At 42.5% G+C, this 20,183-nt stretch overlaps 2 protein-coding genes across 3 annotated transcripts in view; one reads left to right on the top strand and one right to left on the bottom strand.

Moving 5' to 3' along the window:
* LOC142581121 (solute carrier family 25 member 16-like) overlaps window positions 1-20,183 on the top strand; it is a 49,944-nt gene that overhangs the window by 20,224 nt on the left and 9,537 nt on the right. The window contains exons 6-8 of one of the 2 annotated variants that reach the window (XM_075691193.1): window positions 1,791-1,857; window positions 13,774-13,936; window positions 19,919-19,987. In XM_075691193.1, the coding sequence (XP_075547308.1) occupies window positions 1,791-1,857; window positions 13,774-13,936; window positions 19,919-19,987 (299 nt within the window). The remainder of the gene's footprint in view (window positions 1-1,790; window positions 1,858-13,773; window positions 13,937-19,918; window positions 19,988-20,183) is intronic. The other variant, XM_075691194.1, reaches the window with a different exon arrangement.
* The window catches only part of LOC142581085 (small ribosomal subunit protein RACK1-like), a 108,603-nt gene that overhangs the window by 15,227 nt on the left and 73,193 nt on the right, over window positions 1-20,183 (bottom strand). The window lies entirely within an intron of this gene.

Here is a 20,183-nt window from a genome sequence, read left to right on the forward strand (position 1 = left end):
TCGCTTGCCTGATACCCCTGCATCGCGTGCCACAAGAGAGGGCACGCATGCGGGCCGCATCCCTCGCTCATGTGCATGCCGCTCCTCCCCCGCTAGGCTGCATCCACCCTCGCCGTGTCGCTATGCTGCGCGATACTATTAAGTCTATTCGATACAGCCAAGTTTCTCTGCACCATCTGCACCTATTCATGGTGCACTGCACCTAGGCCTTCGATTCTCTGAGGTGCAGCGGTGCACCCTGCACTCCTGTGCTTGATTGAACAGGGTGCAAGCCAAGGTGCTGCCGCTGCTGTGCACCCTTGAACCTTGCAGTGAGTGAGTGAGTGCAGCCTGCAGCCTGGCACACCGTAACTGGCAACCCCTGCACCTTTTCGTTTGTGATCCCATGCACCTTTTTCTGAATCAAACAAACCAATTTTTTTCTCTGCTTTCACTCTCTCTTAGCTCTCCCTCCCCAAGCTCGACGAAGCTGTGCACGTCCAGAGAAACCCAGCGAGGTTCTAACAGCTCCACTGTAAAAAAAGCTCTAGCACAGAGCTGTTTGCGAAACCCAGTATTGAAATGCATAAAGCCATCTGCTTTTATGCTTTGCAGCAAACATTCTTCAAAATTAAAAAAAAGAAAGCAAAAGAAAGAATGTGTATTGCTGATTGAGCTGCCCTGATGAAAATATTTAATTGATGTAGATGGCTTTATTCTGGCTTGGGATGCCGAGATGCTTTCACCTGGAGCCTATAGTAGCACAAAACTATTGTTATCTATACATTTTCATGGCAATAAGAAATGAATGAGAATGTTTACATGCATAAGGCGTTAATTTCAATATTTTTTTTGCTATTTATTGTTGCTGCAATGTCCCTGGTGTGTGATGGCCTACAGGGCTGTCAAGCTGTTTATGATAGCTTTTACTGCTTACCCCCAGTACCATCTACAATCTATTGCAAAAGCTTGAAAGTCAGTCATTGCCAGAGCGTGCCAGCCCTGTAAATTGTAGCTACAGTTGCCAGCATTCATTGCCAGTAGGATCAAAACTGCATATCTTACTGGAGTTAAGAACTGAAAAGAGAGCAGTGGCCTTTATACTTTTTGCAACAGCCATTATGTAATTCTTCTTCTTCTGCTTATACTTCTTCAAGAGTTAAATTATGGGGACTTACGTGCCAAAAACTAATTATGAGGCACGCTGTAGTGAATGGCTTCGGATTAGTTTTGGCCACCTGACCAGGCGTTCCTTAACATGCACCCACTGCATGTGCACAAGCATTTTTGAATTTCTCTCATCGAAATCTGGCTGCAAGCAGCCAAGATCGAATCCATAACTGCAAGCTCAGCAGTGCAACGCCATAGCCACTGGGCTACATCAGCAAATTATTATTATTATTATTATTATTATTATTATTATTATTATTATTATTATTATTATTATTATTAGATGATTATGCACAGTAGAAATTCAGGTGGTGATATTCCTCATGAAAGTTGCATGAAACCTGGTTTTCAGTCCAAAGTCAAATTATGGTGGGTTACTTCACTGAGATTATATGACACAATGTTAGATCAAGAAGTTAACCAGAAAGCAATCTTCTAACACAACCAGCTTGGAAAAGTTTGTCTGAGCCATTGAAAATAAATGAGCCATCATTGAGAGATTGTCTAAAGATAACTCAATTTACTTATGGCTAAGCGAACTTGGGCAGCCAAAGAACTGTCCTATGTAATGTAGAAATTGTAGGTTTTTGCAGACAACCTTTTCTTGCGAAACACTTGATTCATTTGTACCAATATTGTAGGAAGGCGGCGTCAGAGCATTGTACAAGGGTCTTTCACCAACAGTTCTTGGTATGGTGCCTTATGCGGGTAAGTGCTCTGTTGATATTCTTTATTCTGTGATTATTAATGGAGGAAAGGCATGCACAGGAGTATTCTACACATAGCAATATTTTATTCTAAAGCTGGCTGGTTGTATGTTACTGCAATAGAACCTCATTGATACATTCCTGTACGTTTTCCCAGCTCTTACACTCTGAAATACCAGTCCCGTTTAGTTCCTATAGAGTCATGTATACCGGCTTCCCATTTGCTAAGTTTCTGTTCCTGGTTGTTACATCCAAAAACTGCAGATGCACCACAAATATGGCGTCAGTCGGTGACACCTATGTTGATCGCTGCATGTTGCCACTAAAAGTGTACCAAAGATGTGCAACACATTGACAGTGCCAACAAGTCTGCTGAAGAGGAGCTTGAGGATGCTATAGCATGAATAGGAGCTAATGAATAGGAGCAGGGCATGCCCACAACGCTCAACCTACTGAATGTCACCGTGGCATGCAGTTCAAATTTGATTTTGGATGTTCACATAAGCTCCACCATTTCTGATTTTGGCCCTTATGACGCACCAAACTTAGTCAAACAGGGTTGTCCCTAGCGAGTCACAGTGCGCTCAGCCAGTGGACTCATTGCGACACCCCGCGATGGTCGCGGTATCTACGCTACTTGCTTTGTTCGTGACAGAGCTTGAGTGACCGACGCTCATATGCTCCAGTCTGGCTGTTCTGCGAGGTGCAGGCTGGCTTTGTCCTTCGCCAGCTTGACTGGCGGATAGTAACCACATCAAACTTGCACATTTTGAAGTGCTATCGATAGCTCAATATGAAGTGAAGTCTGCTAAGGCTTCTCACCAGAAGCGGCCAGGAGTGAGTGCGTGCTTGCAAGTATGCATGTTGTCTGTTGTCTGTCTGCATGTTGCTTGCTTGGTTATAGGGTAGTTGAGTGTTCATAACTAGTTGAATAAGCGAGACCCGATGGCTACGACACTAATAAACAGGGTGGCCAGAGTTTAATTCCTATGCGGGTGGCAGCGGTCGAGCGTGAGCGGATGATAGTCGCCTTGTTTCATTATTATAATAATTTGAAAGCCAACTTTTGCTTACTTCAGCCTGTTTATTAAACTGTGTGAATAAATATACACAGTAACAGTAGAAAGCAGTGTGTCAGAACGAAACAAAAACAAACAACGACAAAGAAAATATTTTTTATCTGTTTTTGGTTCAAGGGGAAAGTTGGCAATTCGAAACAGCCAACCTCAGGCAACGTAAGCATTAAGGTGCACCTCAGGGGTCCGCATAAGTGCACATCTCGGGCACAAATAATGCGAGTGATAGCCGGTCAAGCCCTCCACTAATCAAAGCCTGCCATTCAGTGCACTAGCAGATTGGCATTGTAGCAAAACCCAGAGCTTGCATGCTGAAGAACTTATCGTTGCTTTTTCTACAGGTACAGCGCTTTGTTACTGAACTTTTATTATTCGTTTAAGTTTGTTTTATTGGAACAGCAGCCTCGGATTTCAGTGAGTACACTCGATGACGTGCCGCTTCAGATATAATGCTCAGTACCTTGAGTCAAGGCACTGAGCACTGGTAGGAAAAAGCACACCGATCCAAATGGCCATCTAAACTGATTTCAGCTATTGTAATTATGAAGTAAAGTGGCCAGAAAAGCGCGATGAGCAGGCTTCTGTTGAAAAGAGTGTTTGAGAGATTTCGGGCTCTGCTTGAGGGCACCACACATGACTGTAAAACTCTGCTGAGATGTTCTCGGCAGTATATGCTATCTGCAGACTGTGTTTCTTCACTAAGCCCAAAGGGTGGTTCAGGACCTCTTTGACACTTTGAGTGCCCAGTTTTTTTTTTTCCCCAGCTGCTTCACAGCCTCTGCCAGGTTTTTATTGCGTGTTGCTTCAGTGGATATTTCATGCTACATAAACTTGGTCTTTCATCGCCGTTTTCTTTCGATTTGTCATTTATAAGTTATTCGTAAATCTCATTGCCTGTCAAAGTGCGGATAGACCTGCCACACTGGTGCACCATAGTTGCCCCATGGAATAAATAACCTGGTTGCTCCGCTGTCACAAAGCAACAGAGCACAGAGACATTTGCTCTACGTGTAGTCAGAAATTTAACTTGAAAGGCTTTTGTGTGTTTAGATGTCTTCTCCATAGGTGGAGCAATAGGTATGCAATGATATTTTTTTGCAGGAGTTGCTTCTGGAGAGGCAGGGAGTGTGCTGATAACGCAGACCGAGTATACTCTAAAGTGGCAGTCAAAGGCTTAAAGAGGCTTGCATGGGTCGGGGAACAAACAGTAGGGTTATAGCACTAACCAACTAGCTCAGTTATTAAAAGCAGAAAAGGTGAACCAGAAATTTCCAGGTTCCAAATCTTGGCAGAGAAATAGGAGGGACGAAAGATAGGGAAGTTGACTAGAATATGTCCCATTGGTTACCCTGTATTGGGGTAATAGGAAAGAGTGGTAAAGATGAGAAGAAAGCAAATGACTGTATGAACACATCAATTGGATTTGAACTAAGTGTGTTCCCACATCTCTTTCTGACGCAGTTTTTCTCGTCAGTGTGGTGATGATGGCCTCAAAATGAAGTTAACATGCAGTGCTCATGTTTCATACAGCACGCAGTTGCTGCTGTTTGCTCCCTTCCCCTGCTGTGCAAGAATACAAGTACAGTATAGCTACAGTTCACTGTAGTGCAGTGCTGGTACCATTTGTCTTTCTGCCATCGAAGAAGCATCCTGTCTGCTTCTGTCACCACTGTACTATTATTAACCTTTGTTGCATTCTTTCTTACCCCTTGTATTCTTCCATGGAGCCTCTCAAAGCGCAGCTTTTCAGGAGAAACTATTGTACTTCTTCCTCCACATGCTCATGCAAATGCATGTGTACAAACAATGTCTGTAGCAGACAATCCACATTCTCTGTTGAAGCATGCCATCGGTTTGAAGAAGTGTCTACAGCAGAACTGATAGTTCGGCGAGATGGTAAATATTCATGGCAAAATTTGTAGCATGTACAGTAGACCAGGACGCAGAGAAGGCGCACACACGAGCACTCGTGTTTCCACCTTCTCTGTGTCTTTGTCTATCATGCCTGCTACAAATTTATTTATTGTACACTTATTTTCACAGGTACACAAATTACAGTGAAACTTCTATTACACAAATTTCTTAGGACCATGCGAAAACGTTGTGCAATCCATTCGTCATAAATCTGACCCAACAAAAAATGTCTACATCGGTCGTTCGATGCCATGTGTACGAGCCATGTTGCTCGACCATCTTCGATTTGGCTTTGAAAAATCGTGGCTATCTATTGCCTTGTTAAGTGATTTCCCAAGATGTTGTTGCTGAAAAAAATTCCTTTGTCATATGACGTGGTTTCAAAGTTTGCTGAAGTATACGAAACATGGTTCTGTAGGAAAATTATTGCAAAAGTTATTTTAGTGCCTAATGCTTCACAATTTTACCTACTGAACCTACACAGATTAGTCTTCATGTAAAAGTGCTTGTTTTCAACTTCAGTCATAAAAACAATTCCTGAAAGTCCCAAATTTAGACAAAAATATATCGAATTGACCATTTTATCCTGCCAAAACCACTTTCAATTTGTTTATTGTGAATGTTTTGCTATATTGTCCAATAGCTATATATTACACTAGAACTATTTAGGCATCAATAAACTTCAGGGAATTTCTGCAATACTTACATGCCAAACATAAAACAATGTTGGTTTTGGTTCACTTTTGTCCAGTTTTCCCAATGAAGTACTCGTCATAAAAATATGACACAAAGTATATTAGATAGGCCTGCTTATTGGCGTTTGATTTTCAATGTCTCATTTTAATTTAAGTGAAATATGACTTTCTGAATTTGGCTCCTGTGCTTTGTTCAACAGTTCTGTGCTATCACTTTACTGCAAAGCACAGTGGCTGTCCTTCTTCAGACACTCGTTGGGTGCAGTTTGGTAGTGTAACATGACCTTCCTCAGCACTTGAGGGCTTAACTGTGTTGCGGACTCCCATTAACTGTTATAAAATTTCTCTTTTTGGTGCCTTTTATCATACCTTCCAGAGTGCAGGAAGCTGAGAGGATAGTGCAAGAGCTTGCAGTGTTCACTTTTATTATGTCCTGTCTTCTTTTTCTCGCATTGCGATATAAACGCCTGTCTGAGAAGTTGGAAAACACACACCGAGGCGCACATGACTGTGAAACTTGAGTACTAATGTAGTGTTTATCCCGAATAAATGGGTTTAAAATGCTGAGGCAATGCAGGGAGTTTTCCAGTGTGCGGCAGCGCTCAAAATGTGATGAAATGGTGTGTATCGGCAGGTAAGTGACTGTGTGTGGGTGAGGTAAACTGACTCTAATGTAATGTTTAATACCCCTAGCACATGGACGTGGCTAAAGTCCTTTTAACTCCCTTCAACCAAGGACGTCTTTATCTCGAGGGAGATGCGCGCCGTGTCACACGGCAGTCCTTTAGCAAAGGAAGTTTAAGGAAGTTCCTAGCGAAAGGAGATGGAAGATCTCCCTTGCAGACTGAAGGGAGTACTCTAGTTCCCAGCGTGCTTGAATTTAGAGTCAAGAAATCACTCTCATTTTTATTAATTTCACATTTACCAGCAATTATAACTGTTTTTATTGCATATAATATAGTATTTGAGCCCTGACAAAGATATTTTAGTTGAGCAGCTACATTCGACTCTCAAACCGGGCGTTCTCGGAATGGCTGGTGCGTTTGCCCTGACTGCGCCATTTTTTTTGTTGTTTTGGTCAACGCGATCGCACGTCCTGCGCATGCGGAATGAGTGATTCATGTCTTTCCCAAGACTTTTTAGCAATATATAATGTGTTTCTTTCATGACTGCGTACGAGGTGAGCAGCGCCTAATGGGCCCCCAGCGACAGCTTTCAAAAGCTTGTTTATAGGCCGTGTGACACGGAGCTAACTCCTTTGAGATGAAACTCCCTTGCGGTCCTTTAAGGGAAGGAAGTTTGAAGGAGATCCGAGTTGCCGTGTGACACGGGTATAAGACAGTTTCAGAATCATCATCATCATTGTTCGCCTATATTATGTACAGTGCAGGACAAAGCACTCTTCCATTCTTTCTAAAGAACTGTGACCTGTGATGAACGAACAAAGTGCAGTAGTGCCGCAAATTGTCTAATGTTATTGCATCATCATCATCATAAGCCTAGTCTTATGACAACTAGCAGGACGGAGGCCTCTCTCAGCGATCTCCAATTACCCCCAACTTGCACTAGCTGATTCCTAGTTATGCCTGTAAATTTTCTGATTTTATAAGACTAACCAATTCTCTGGCATCCTTGGCTGTGCTTACCTTCGATTAACGCCCATTCTGTGACTGTAATAGACCACAGGTTAATTAACAGTTTTGTTCCATCACTCGTTAAGCGGTACTTAACTTCTTCTCGAGCTTCTTTGTTAAGCTCCAAGTTTCTGCCCCATATATTAGTAGCGGTAGAATGCAGCGATTGTAAACTTTTCATTTCAAGGATAGTGTAATCTGTCGGTAATTATAGGGCAATGCCTGCCGTATGCTCTCCAACCTATTTTTATTCTTGTGTAAATTTCTTTCTGTGTGGTGGTGCTATGGAGTAGAGGTAGAACATCCTATTTGTACACTTATTTTACCGGACCAGTTCTAACTACAGCTTCGCTACAGACTCGAAAATTGGAATTGCATTTACTAATAAAAAGTTCATTTCAAGCGAGTTTTCCCGAAGCAGTGTTTTTAACTTTGCTATACTCTTTCTTTAACGAGTGCAGTGTTAGTCCTGCTACTTGATTGCACCTTGTGGAATTTTGCACCACCAGAGCGGACTCGTAGTACTCAATTTTTCCTATTGACCATAGGCACAAGTGATACTCAAGTTCAATCGACTATCACGCTTCAAATAGTTGCCATCACAGCATTGAGCCAAAATAGGCATCTCTTGGCATCGCATTTCAGGCATCTTTCAATTCTACGAAAAGACCCCTTGTTGGTAATACTGCACACCTTCATTGTTTGTTAGGAACAACTCGATGCGGCTTACTATAAAACTTACTCGCTTTCTCAATAGCATGCCTTCTAAGCAGCTCTTGATTACAACTGCGTGGAAAGAAGTAGCTGGCACTGCTTTCTACTCCTATATTTGGGATGAATACCCACGTATGCTAGTCTTTGCGCATGCTCAGGTGTGTGTTTTTCAATTTATGAGGCAGGAGTGTGAAGACGGACTTACGAAAAGTACGGGATGCGATCAAGGAAGTGAACTGTGAGAGCTCTCGCAAGACCTCTTGGTTCCTTGCGAATTCTGGGAGGTAATGACAAATACACCAAAAAGAAATATTTTATAATAGTTAGTAGGAGTGAGCGACACAGTAAACTCTTAATGTGCTGATTAACGTATTACACTATCAAACTGCGTGCACCAACTGCAAGACAGCCACTGCGCTTTGCGGTGACATGGTAGCACAGAACTATGCCCAGCGTTCAAAATTCGTATCAATCCATATCATATTTAATTCATAAATTCATATCCCAGGTAAAACAAAAATAAAGATGAGATAATGACAGAAATTGAATGGCAATAAGTAGGCCCATTTACTTCACTTTGTGTCATACTTTTATGAAGAGTACCTCATTGCGAAAATTGTAAAGTAGACCAAAACCAAAATCTTTGCATGTTATTTCAGTAAATTCCTGCAGTTTATTGGCATTGAGATAATTTTAGTGTAATGTGCAGCTCTGGGACAATCTAGAAAAATACTTGCAATAAACAAACAAATCAATAGTAGTATTGCTAGGAAAAAAATCTTCAATTTGGTAGAAATTTCTCAGAATTCGGTACTCCTAAGGAACTTTTTCTGACCGAAGTTGCCAACAAGCACCTTTATATAGTGAAGACTAATATTTGTAGGCTCTGTAGGCGAAATTGTGAAATGTTAGACACTAAAATAACTTTCATATTGATTTTCCTGTGGAACCATGTTTTCTGTATTTCAGCAAACTGAAAGCATGTCACGTGGCATAGCTTTATCGGCAGGAATATCTTGGAAAATCACTCCAAGCAAGGCAGTAAATAGCCATGATTTTTTCAAGCAAAATTTGAGATGGTCAAGTGAAACATCTGGGACACACGGCATGGAATGACCCATATATAATGCACGGTTTCACACAAAACAGTTACCAGGAGTTTCAATTTAATCTGCTGTAGGCTAATACTGTGCAGATTAAAAAACCGAAACTGCCAAAAAAGTAAATGTGTAAAAAAGACTGCATTTCAGGTGCCATTTGCACTTTATTAGAGAAAGTCCAAGCTTATTGCATGCGAAGGGGTGCTCACCCCTTCCTGACGGAGGGCATAGTGCGGTGAGGGAACTGACGGAAACTGGTGGCACTTCTCATGTACCTGACATTGGGTTCTCAGTTTTGCGTGGGTCATCGTATGAGATGGGATGTGCATAATCTCGCATTGTGTAATCAAGGTTCTTAATACATTGTCTTCATGGAGAGTTTGCCGGGACTGCACTAATCTATCTTAAAACTTGGAACATCGCAAAATATGGAGACGTATAACTGGTGTTCCACTGTACTATGCATACATATGCTATTAAATATAAGCTTGAAGGGCCCCCTCACCAGGCCCCATAGCAAATTTTTGTTATACACTGCAAGCTGGTACGTGTACTCTAGGGAGCGTTCTGCCTCAAACATTTTTCAAATCGGCTCATTAATAGTCGAGATAGAAATATCTCAGTGCCGTGAACCCATGATTTCAGGAAGCGAGCTCCACTGCTGAGTGAGACACTCTCTACACTCGCCCCGTCTAGCCTCCACAAGTAAAATTCCTTCCCTGTGTTCTCCCATACCGGACCTCGAGGATCAGTGACGCATTCGTCATGGGCCCCGCCTTCTTTTTTTTTTCTCCTCGCTTCTTTTGCTGTGCAGTGCTGACGGCGTCGTGCACAAGATGCTGCGATTGTCTTGTTTCGTGCAGCGCACGATTTTGTGCGATGTGCACAAGGACACATGACTAGTGGTATACCGTATTTATTCGCGTATAACCCGCACCAAAATGTGAAAAAACGCGTTTAAAAAGTGGGGGTGCGGGTTATCTGCGAATTTTTTCCTTGGGAGGGGGGGGGGGGGGTCGGCTTCACCGCAATGTGCGGCGGCCTCCCCGTGTAGTCCGCCATCCCCATCGTCATCGACGCTTGTCAAGCCGATGAAGGGCCAACGAAAGGCCAGCATTGTTGAGCCTCGCGTTAGGCGCTGTTTAGTGTACTTACCCCAGTTTGCACTGTTTGCCTGCTTTGTTTTGGCATCATGAGTGCGACTCGACGGCAGTGTTTCACAGCGAAAGAGAAGCTAAAGATTATAGCCGCTGCCGAAGAAATCGGCAACAGAGATGCTGCAAGACAGCATGACGTCGACGAGTCGTGCATTCGCGACTGGAGGAAGAAAAAAGAGAGTCTCGAAGCAACGAACCGGAACAGGCGAGCGTTTCGGGGTCCGAAGACTGGCGCGTACCCCCACCTCGAGACGCAGCTTGCGAAGTTCATTGAGGAGCAGAGAAGTAGTGGCCACGCTGTTTCGACTGAGATGTCGCAAATGGAAGCCCTGAAGTTGGCCCGGGAATTGAACATTCCACGTGAGTTTCGTGCAAGCCGTGGATGGCTTCAGCGCTTCATGCGAAGACATGGATTTTCTATGCGGCGGCGAACAACCATGTGCCAGCGGCTTCCTGAAGCCTACGAGGAAAAGTTGTTGAACTTTCAACGATATGTGGTCGCACTTCGGAAGGGGCACAGCTATTTGCTGTCTCAGGTGGGAAATGCTGATCAAACACCTGTGTACTTTGAGATGCCGATGGACACGACCATGGAAAAAAAGGGCTCCAAATCAGTCAGCGTGCTGACCGGCGGAAATGCCAAGCTGCGCTGCACAGTCATGCTATGCGCTTTGGCTGACGGCACGAAACTGCGCCCGTATGTGATTTTCAAACGCAAGACGCTACCTAGCATTCCACTGCCCCCAGGAATCGTTGTGCGTGCGGAAGAAAATTCGTGGATGAACAGTGGCCTAGTCGGTGACTGGCTTCGAGTAATCTGGGAGCGAAGACCAGGTGCCTTGCTGGCACGCCGGTCGATGCTCGTACTAGATTCCTTCAGAGGCCACTGCACTGATGCGGTGAAGGCTCGCCTTGCCGAGACCAGCACCGACCTCGTCATAATACCTGGCGGCATGACGTCCATGCTACAGCCACTCGACGTGTGCCTGAACAAGCCGTTCAAGGCACACGTGAAGCGGCTGTATGCCCAGTGGATGGCCGACGGTATGTACGCCCTCACACCGACGGCACGCGTGCGAAGGCCTGATATTCCATTGCTGTGCCAGTGGATCGTGGATGCGTGGAAAGCGATACCGGCCGATTTGGTGCGCAAAAGCTTTAAAAAATGTGCGATCAGTAATAGTCTGGATGGTTCCGAGGACGACTACGTCTTTGAGAGTGGCGATGAAGCCTCGGATGGCAGTAGTGAGAGCGGCGACGATTAAGAATCTGATAACCAGTGACGTGGTGGCGGTCGTTTGAATAAATGTTCTGAAAACGAAATGATCACTGAGTGTGAGTTGCATCTTTCTAGCGCTCATTTTTTTTTTTTTTTCAGGTAAACGTGCGGGTTATACGCGAGTTTTTTTTTTTTTTTTTCCGCCGAGTTCAAAGTTATGGGTGCGGGTTATACGCAGGGGCGGGTTATACGCGGGTAAATACGGTAATTCAGTGCTACATGAATACTGAGGCAGACACAAGCAGATCGTGAAGCATGATCGCACACTGGAACACGGTAGAAAATGGCAGTTTCAGTACCTGCACACGTTACTGCACGACCGTGGGAACAAGTAGACGAAGCGGAAGTACATCTTTCTTGCTTCGGTGCGAAGTAAAGCAAAAAACATGTAAACATTCTGTTTGTGTGTTTTATTATTTCTCTAAACTTCAATTCGTCAGTTCAAGCAACAGATCACACAAATAACAGTTGTCGCCTTGAATAATTCTTGAAGTCGCGTGTCTCGATGATTGACGTCGCACTGCGGACAGGAGTATGTCGCCGTCAGACTTGGAGAGCGGTTGCCATGAGGGAAAGGGAAAATGGCGTTCGGATTGAAATTTCAGACCTTTCCACTGTGTGTAGCGGTGTAATACTTTGCAAACACGATCCTTAGCGTGCATTGTATGCTTTGTGCTTGTCAGCTCAAAATCGCCAGACCTGGAGTAGAGCCTTTTTGGAGTGACATGCATACATAAGTGAGAGTAACTCTAGTGCTGTGAGCATTCAGACATCACGAGAATGATTGTTTACATGGTATTTGTCTTATCTTTGTGCTTGTGGCTTCAGACATCCTTGCCATGTATATCTGCCTTTATTGGCCTAAATTTCAAAGCAATACTATTTGTCTAAATGAAGGAGGCAATGAAAATCTGCGCACATGCATAATCACTATGAATTGTGGCTTTTATAACTCGTTAGTTGTTTAAAAATTATCAGTTCACTAAGTCGTGAAGCTGCTTTAAGACACAAGAAAAATATTAGGCAAATCCATGTATCAAGCACCCATTCCTATGCTGACTGGATTGCCATGCTTGCAACTCCTATAGACGCTAGCACCAGAGTTCCCTCTAGTAATTTTTGTAAGAAGCTCCATAGAGTTTCATACAATAATTACTAGAGGGAATTGTGGTGCTAGTGTCTACGGGAGCTGCTATGAGAGAGATTACCTCCCCGCTGTGGCTTTCTTATGTTTGCTCCTCACTGTGGTGCCTTGCTGTGTGCCGATATCTGTGTCCAACTGTTGCTCGTTCCATTGTACCAGTCGTGCCGTATCATTGGCTGCCTGATTAACCCAGCATGGGAATAATGGGAAGCACGTGGATTTGCCTAAACTTCGTATTTTTTACTTTAAACAGCTTTGTGACTTAGAAAACTAGTCATTTTCAACAATATGCTGCGTAATAAACAATTAAATAAAACCCATTAAAATTGTCTGACTGCAGGATTCGAACACAGGGACTCTAGAACAGAAGCCTGATATTGAAACCATTAAGCCACAGACGCATGTAACGACAAGAGAGTGCAACGCTGTTATGAATTTATCGCGGGCATGCCAGTGCCTTGAGACGTTTGAGGTGTTTCGATTTGGCCACCTGGACAAGCTCAATCATTGCAATTAATAGCATTTGTGCGTCTTGGCGGCGTCTTCTGCACTTCGAAGAGTATAGATTGCGCTGAAATTTACGACAATAGGATTTACATAGCATTATATACAAAGCCACAAGAACGTCTGAATCCACAAGCACGAAGATCAGACAAATCCATGTACTTCCCATCATTCCCATGGTGGTACGACGACTGCAGTGCCAGAGTTCCCTCTAGTAATTATTGTAGAAACTCTATGAGAAACTCTATGCTTCAAGTATTCCTGATGACGTATCATGGGAAGCCATTGAGACCATTCACTTAAGTGACATCACTCACTCATTCTTTGTAGTACAGGCAGAGGTGACTGGAAATGTGAGGAGTGGCATCACTGTGATCTCTAACACTACAAATGTTAAAAACTTAATAAGAAATCGCACGTTTTATGCAGAATGCTTTAATATTTCTCTTGATAACTAGACGGACCTGCCTAACCAACCCGCTGCATTTGTACATGGTCATCAAGATTGTTTCATCAAGATTGATCAAGAGACGGTGGAGAATTTTTGTTTCCTTTTGAATACAAACTGTACCAAAATCCATATAGGAACATATATGAGGGGTTTCTTTCCCTCACTGAGTTGCAGTGGTTTGATTTGAGTTGCTTAGGTTATTTTGCACTGCATATGTATTTATGTTAATACCCGCTGGCACCTGTGCAGGGCTGTCCTTCTACGTCTTTGAGCGTTTGAAAGCCTTTTGCCTGGAAGTGTTTCCCAACACCTGCGGCCGTCCGTACCCGGGTAACACAGGTGGTATTGTGCTTGTGGTTCCTGCCAAACTTCTGTGCGGGGGCTTTGCTGGTGCAATTGCACAGACTTTTTCGTAAGTATTCCTTTTAAGTTTTTATTTTGAGTATCATTCTCTTTGCAAATGTTCATTTCATTTACCACTAATGCCCATTGAGAAATTGGGCCTATTAGGAACCAATTTCTACAGTTGTAATTAACCCATGCAAGTTAGGTTCAAGGCTTTTACATTGCAACATTTACTTGAGTATTGTCTCTGTTTTCACATTCAAATTTTACAGAAATTTGGTGTCTGTTGCCAGTATTGGAATAGAAGCCAAAAGAAAATTTTTCCAGCAATTGTCCTGCAGTGGGATTCTAATCAATCATTTGGAAAAGCCTTCATTGGTACAACAGCCGGTCGCAGTAACTGCTTGTTTACAACTCTAGTCTTCAGGCACCTTGTCATGTGTGGGCTGGTGTGTGTACACAACACATCTTAAAGTATTTCACCTTTGAGTGGTTCTAATAATAAGTGCTGGCAGCAGAGTGTCTGCCCTGTTACGAGTGCCTGATGAAAGAACAATTTTGTCTGCCGACTCCTTGGCCATGCCAAAAGACATACTGCAGTAATGTGTTGTGTATGCACAAAGAATGCCGATGCCTGGCTTACATTATTATGTATTCTGTGGTGATATGGCACCACCAGAGGAAAGTATTGTGTGTGTCACATGCGTGTAATGTTAAATCTTATAAATAGCACTAGCTCTATCTTTCACTTCCAAGGTTGTAAGCAGCTGTGTCAAATTTTAGAAAAGACCAACAACCTTTTTGCTTCCTGCTTTAGTGGAGTAGAATTTCACCCTGCTTTTATCTATTGGCAGTGTTATCTTTTTTTTTTTAATCTCTGTAGTTCGTGCGTACAATACGGTAATATGAATTGACAGTGAAATGATGGTGAGTGAGTCATAACTATGATTTACGGAATAAATTGTCATGCAAGATCAGCTGTACATAAGGCTTTTTAGTTGTACAGCTAAAAGAAAAAGTAGATGCTGTAATTGGATGTGCTTTTGTGATCATGTTATTTGGTGTTGCTTAAACGTCCAGAAGGAACGGATTGAGCAGTGAGTGATGACACACAGAAAAAGTGGTTCCTGATAAAGTTGTCCTGCACCTTGAAACACATTTATTTGTATAATCACACTCATGTTTTTGGACACTAAGGGGACTACTGCAGAGATGTTCAAATTATTTAATTAATTAATTTATTTATTTATTCATTCATATTTAATTACCTACATTTCGCTTGAGGACATTACAGTAGAAGGATTACAACAAAAAGATTCTACCTGCGCCAAGTGAGACGGTGCTTTTCATCGAAGTGGTGCAGGTCCAAGGACATTGTTCGTGCAATGTAATACACAGTATGAATATTATGGCCCACTATAAAAAACAAACAAACAAAACGGTAACATACGAATGATAAAAAGAAATTTGCAGATAATTTGTACATAAAGAAAACACCACAAATAAAGTACAGAAATCTACTCTGACAGTAACTGCAGATCACACGAAAAAAGCTGAGTCGAGTGCCTTGGACGACTTAGATGAGTAAATTATTCCGACGATCTATGAAAAAAAATGAATTTTGATGAGCAGAAGTTCGTGAAGCTATTGCCTTTATCTTTAGTGGGTGGTCATGGCATAGTGAGACATGTCTCAGTGTGAAGATCTCTGTAGATTGTGCTGCATCTGTCTCGCAAGAAAGAAAGTCGGTGGAAAGTTCGTGTAGACAGGTCAGGCCAGTTAAGCTGCTTCTTTATCTTGGTCACGCTGCTTGGGAGTCTGTATATTTCTGTAGTACTGAATCGGGCTGCACGGTTCTGTATTGCTTCGACTTTTTTTTCTAAGGATTGCTTATGCAGATCCTAAATTATGGATGCATATTCAAGTATTGGTCAAATGTTAGTTTGGTGAAGAACAGGAGAATGTTTAAAATTCCTTTGATGAAGTTCAAGGCCTGGCTGGCTTTTAACTCTTTTGTTACTGCGAGAAAATGGTAGTTCATTATAGGTCTCGGAAAAAATTATTTACCACAACAAATAATATTCCACCACAGATTGCAGCATAGCGTATTGTGCATAATAAAATGCTCTTTCCAAAAACATATTTTGCCAAACAAAAAAATTTATTAGGTAAAACATTAAAACTCTAGAAAGCGCCATTTTTGCAGCCAGATGATAAAAACAATACAAAAAATATCTACAAGAACATTAATATCGAAGGAAATTCAGAATTTACATTTCAAAGATAACCCAGGAATAATGTCTGAAGAAATAAGTGCTCAATGCATCGCCATTCTTCGGATACAAAAAAGGAACTAAGACCAATCCAGAGTCCACGTAGTGGACTGTCCATTTCCACCGCTGCTGATTAGATGCAGCTGTATGAGCGAGGAGGAGACGAGCAGCCCCAGCCAACCAGCAGTAGCCAAAATGGGCAGTCCACTAGGTGGACTCCTACAGAATACCTCCCCTGCGCAGTGACACCAGCAGCGCCCTTTGCCGGGATTTTGAGAGAGGCATTGCCAAAACTCTTGAAAATTGGTTGAAAAGGCCAGGTCCACATGTTGGACATGTGGCAGACCTTCAGAAATACACTTTAGCTGAGTAAAACGACTCGGACTCCAAACAAAAGTTCACTATAGTAAAGTCGGTTAAGTACCGGTTAATGTCGGTTAATTATTACCGCTCATCACTCGAACGGCAAAACCGGCAATATAATTCATGACTTGCTGGGAGTCATATGATTACAAAATTTTGGTGCTAATGCGGTGTAATCGTAAGCGGCATGATTTTCTCAAGCGCAGCAGAAGGTGACAGCCATACCTCTTTTTGCTACAACATATGCACATTAGTTCACAAAAAGGTCCATAAAAAATCGCAACGTCGCTGGTGTGCAAAAATTTAAACTGATTCTGAAAGTGCAGTGCCTGTACTAACAACTGGATGGCCTTAAGTGGATAATAAATGGCTCCAACATGTCGAAATCGGCGATCTAAAGTATCGATCATGGGTGATTGATTTGAGTAGGCATGGTAATGAAAGAGTTAAAGTTATAGAGTCTATGTGAGCATTCCATGTTAAGTCAAAAGAAAATGTTAAGCCTAAATGCTTTGCTTGGTTTACTTCTGAAATACTGTTTATATAGTAGGTGGAGCTTATTGGTTTCAGTTTGAGCAAATATGAACATGGTTCCATTTGACATATTTAGTAATATAAGCCACTTTTGATACCAGGGATGTACAGAATTTAAATCTGTTCGTAGTGCTACCCAGTCTGATTCGTCCTTAACATCCCTATATAATAGGCAGTCGTCTGCGTAAAGCCCGATTTTAGAAGTTGTTTTCTCTAGTGTCATTAATGTAAATTAGAAATAAAAGTGAACCCAAAACGGATCCTTGTGGAACACCTAAGCATACTGAACATAAACTGATTGATCACTGTCAACTACTTTTTGAAAATAGCCTGTTAGACAATTATACAGCCACAAAAGAACATTAGTGGGCAAACCAAGGAATAACAGCTTGTGCAAAAGAAAAGGATGGGAAACCTTATCATATGCCTTCTGAAAATCAAGTAGAGTACAGTCGATGTCAAAACCTTTATTGAATGAGCAAAATATATCTCGGGCGAACTCTAATAATTGCGTCTGTCACTAATTCATGTACACACTGTCACGGGAGACAGTGTGTACATGATATAAAACAATTTATAACACAAAAATGAGTGAGCAAAATAACACACAAAGAATACTAAAAATATTTCTATAAACACCTGCTAAATTGCTATCCTTGCAGCTCGTGCACAACAAACCAACATCCAAGCAATAGTGTCTCAGTTCACAATAGGCTAACGCATCTAAACTGTCGAACCATCACGATATGGCAGCCCCTCTCCGCTCGGAGACCCCAATGAATCCTGATCACATCACCAGAGCACAGCTGGCAATGTGTCTGCACTAGTCCATGCCCACGTCAGCAATGCCCACTCAAATGCCTTCGCCTTCTTTCTTCATGCTTTTTCGCACTTCACATGCTTCATGCATCAAATGTCCAAAAGGTGCTCCCAACTTTGTTTTGCCGGCTAGCAGCGTCATCTTCTTCACATATTCAAGCCTTTTTCGCATGTATTTTGCCCGGCACTCATGAGAGCATCATGCATGAACGTCGATCAAAATCCATGCTGGTATTCAACAAAAAATTTATTGTTTTTGAGGTGTCGGAATATGCTCATGTAAATTGTGTTCAAGAACTTTGTGACACACTAGTTAAAGATATGGGCCTGTAGTTAGTCTCACCCTATCCAAGGACCTGTTTTTATGAACCAGAACAACGTTAGCAGTTTTCCTAATTGTTGAGAAGTTCATGTGACTTATACATTACTAATAAGTAATCGGAGATGATGTCAACGCAAGATTTCAGGACAAAACTGGAAAAACAGTCTGGCCAGAGTGCCGAGTTATGTTTTATTTTTTGAAGCAAGTATGTCGGTGCAGTCAACAGAGTCATGGAATCGTTAATGCAATTTGGAAAGGCTGGGAGCTGATTGCTTGCAAAAGAGGTTCAAATTATCGGGGAGTTACAAAAAACTATTGTAATGGTGAAATTGTTTTTCTTTTCTAAGGCACCAATAGTACGTAAATTTATTTTTAGAATTTGGCCCCATGTTATGTCTGTTTGAAATTGTTAAACCTAAATATAACGAACTTCAATATAACAAACTTCTTGTTATAATGAAGTATTTAACTTTTCATAGCCTCATGTCCATAGAACACCATGTATTTAGAACCTCAATATAATGAAGTGTGTTTGTATGCGATCCAATATATCGAAATTTCACTGCCGCCACAAAGGAATGCCGAGACAATAAATGGAAACTTCCGTGGACGCAGATGGTCAAACAATTGAATTCCAAGCGACTGTTTTCAAACGCACCTCTCAAATTGCATGCTGCGTGACAAGAGCGACCGCTCAAGTGGAGCCACATCATGTTTTATTAAATCCCAGTGTGATAAGATCTATTGCTGTAGGTGTGAGTGAGTGTGCTAGGGTGAGACAAGAAAGATGGTGGCTTTACGAGTGCTGCCTTCCTGCGTGAGGAAAGAGAAAGAGGGGAGGAAAGCGAGCTCATGACGACGGGGTGGGGGGTAAGTTGGCACGCGCCTCGATTTTTTTTGGGGGGCACGTCGCGGCCGTGGTTGCACATGGCTGTAAGCACGGCTGAGTGCATATGCAGCCGCGCACCCAGCTTTAGAGGTAATGTGCTGCATATGCAAAGAGACGCCGTGGCACTTTTAGTATTGGAAGTTGCAGAGTCTAGAGTTTCGGTGACCCGCTGGAGCGAGAGGCAGGCGAAGCATTCACTCCCCGCTGCCAGCGCTCTTCCTGATAGCGTCGTCCCAGTGTGGGTGACGCTATCAGCCGTGGGGGCAGAGTGCATGTGAAAGCGTGGCTGGCTTCGCTTAAATCATACCGTCCAGAAGATATGGTCGACGTACGTGGCATGAAACCGTATCATTCATCGCAGACTTCCAAATTTATCAAAATGCATTGTTTTCTTATTCAAATTTGCTTTTTTTCGATTACCCTTTAATTCCGAAAATTCTGCGGCCCCTTTTCTTGTAAGAAAAATCGATCAGCGACTGTACTTATTTGCATAAAAGGTCAGGTTTGAATAGGATGAAATTTCTATATAACAAAGCAACTTGCTAATGTTACCGACTTCGTTATATCGAGGCTTAACTGTACTAATAGCTGCTTGAAATTTTGCGATGGTTCAGGATGAAATCCAGCTTTGCGCAGCTATGGTGGCATCGCTAAGCTAGAAGCTGCATAGCCTTGCAGAGCGAGGTAGCACATGCTGTTCAGAGGCCCCCATACCAGCATACACGGCCTACAGAATAATTGCTGTGCATGCTCAGAGGTTGCATGCATAGCGAGCTGTGTTTGTCCCCCCCCCTGTTGCAAAGTGAGACTAATCATGTGTTCTTCCTTTGCTTCTATTTCTGTCTGCAGCTACCCTCTAGATGTTGCCCGTCGACAAATGCAGCTTAGCATGATGCACCCAGAAATGAATAAATACAGGTAAATGGATAACCACATTACTTGGAGAGACGGAACACCTTCTGTGTCCCACTCATAATATAGCATCATTTCACCCAGCACATACAATAAGGCCCATACCCTTGCATGTGAAATTAGCTCATCCAGTGTAACATTAATGAATATCTCTGACCAGAAGCACTCCAGAATAGTCCAACAAAGTGAAGTTCCTTTAAAT

The sequence above is a fragment of the Dermacentor variabilis genome, chromosome 1 (genome assembly GCF_050947875.1).
Source record: "Dermacentor variabilis isolate Ectoservices chromosome 1, ASM5094787v1, whole genome shotgun sequence".
Classification (NCBI taxonomy): domain Eukaryota; kingdom Metazoa; phylum Arthropoda; class Arachnida; order Ixodida; family Ixodidae; genus Dermacentor; species Dermacentor variabilis.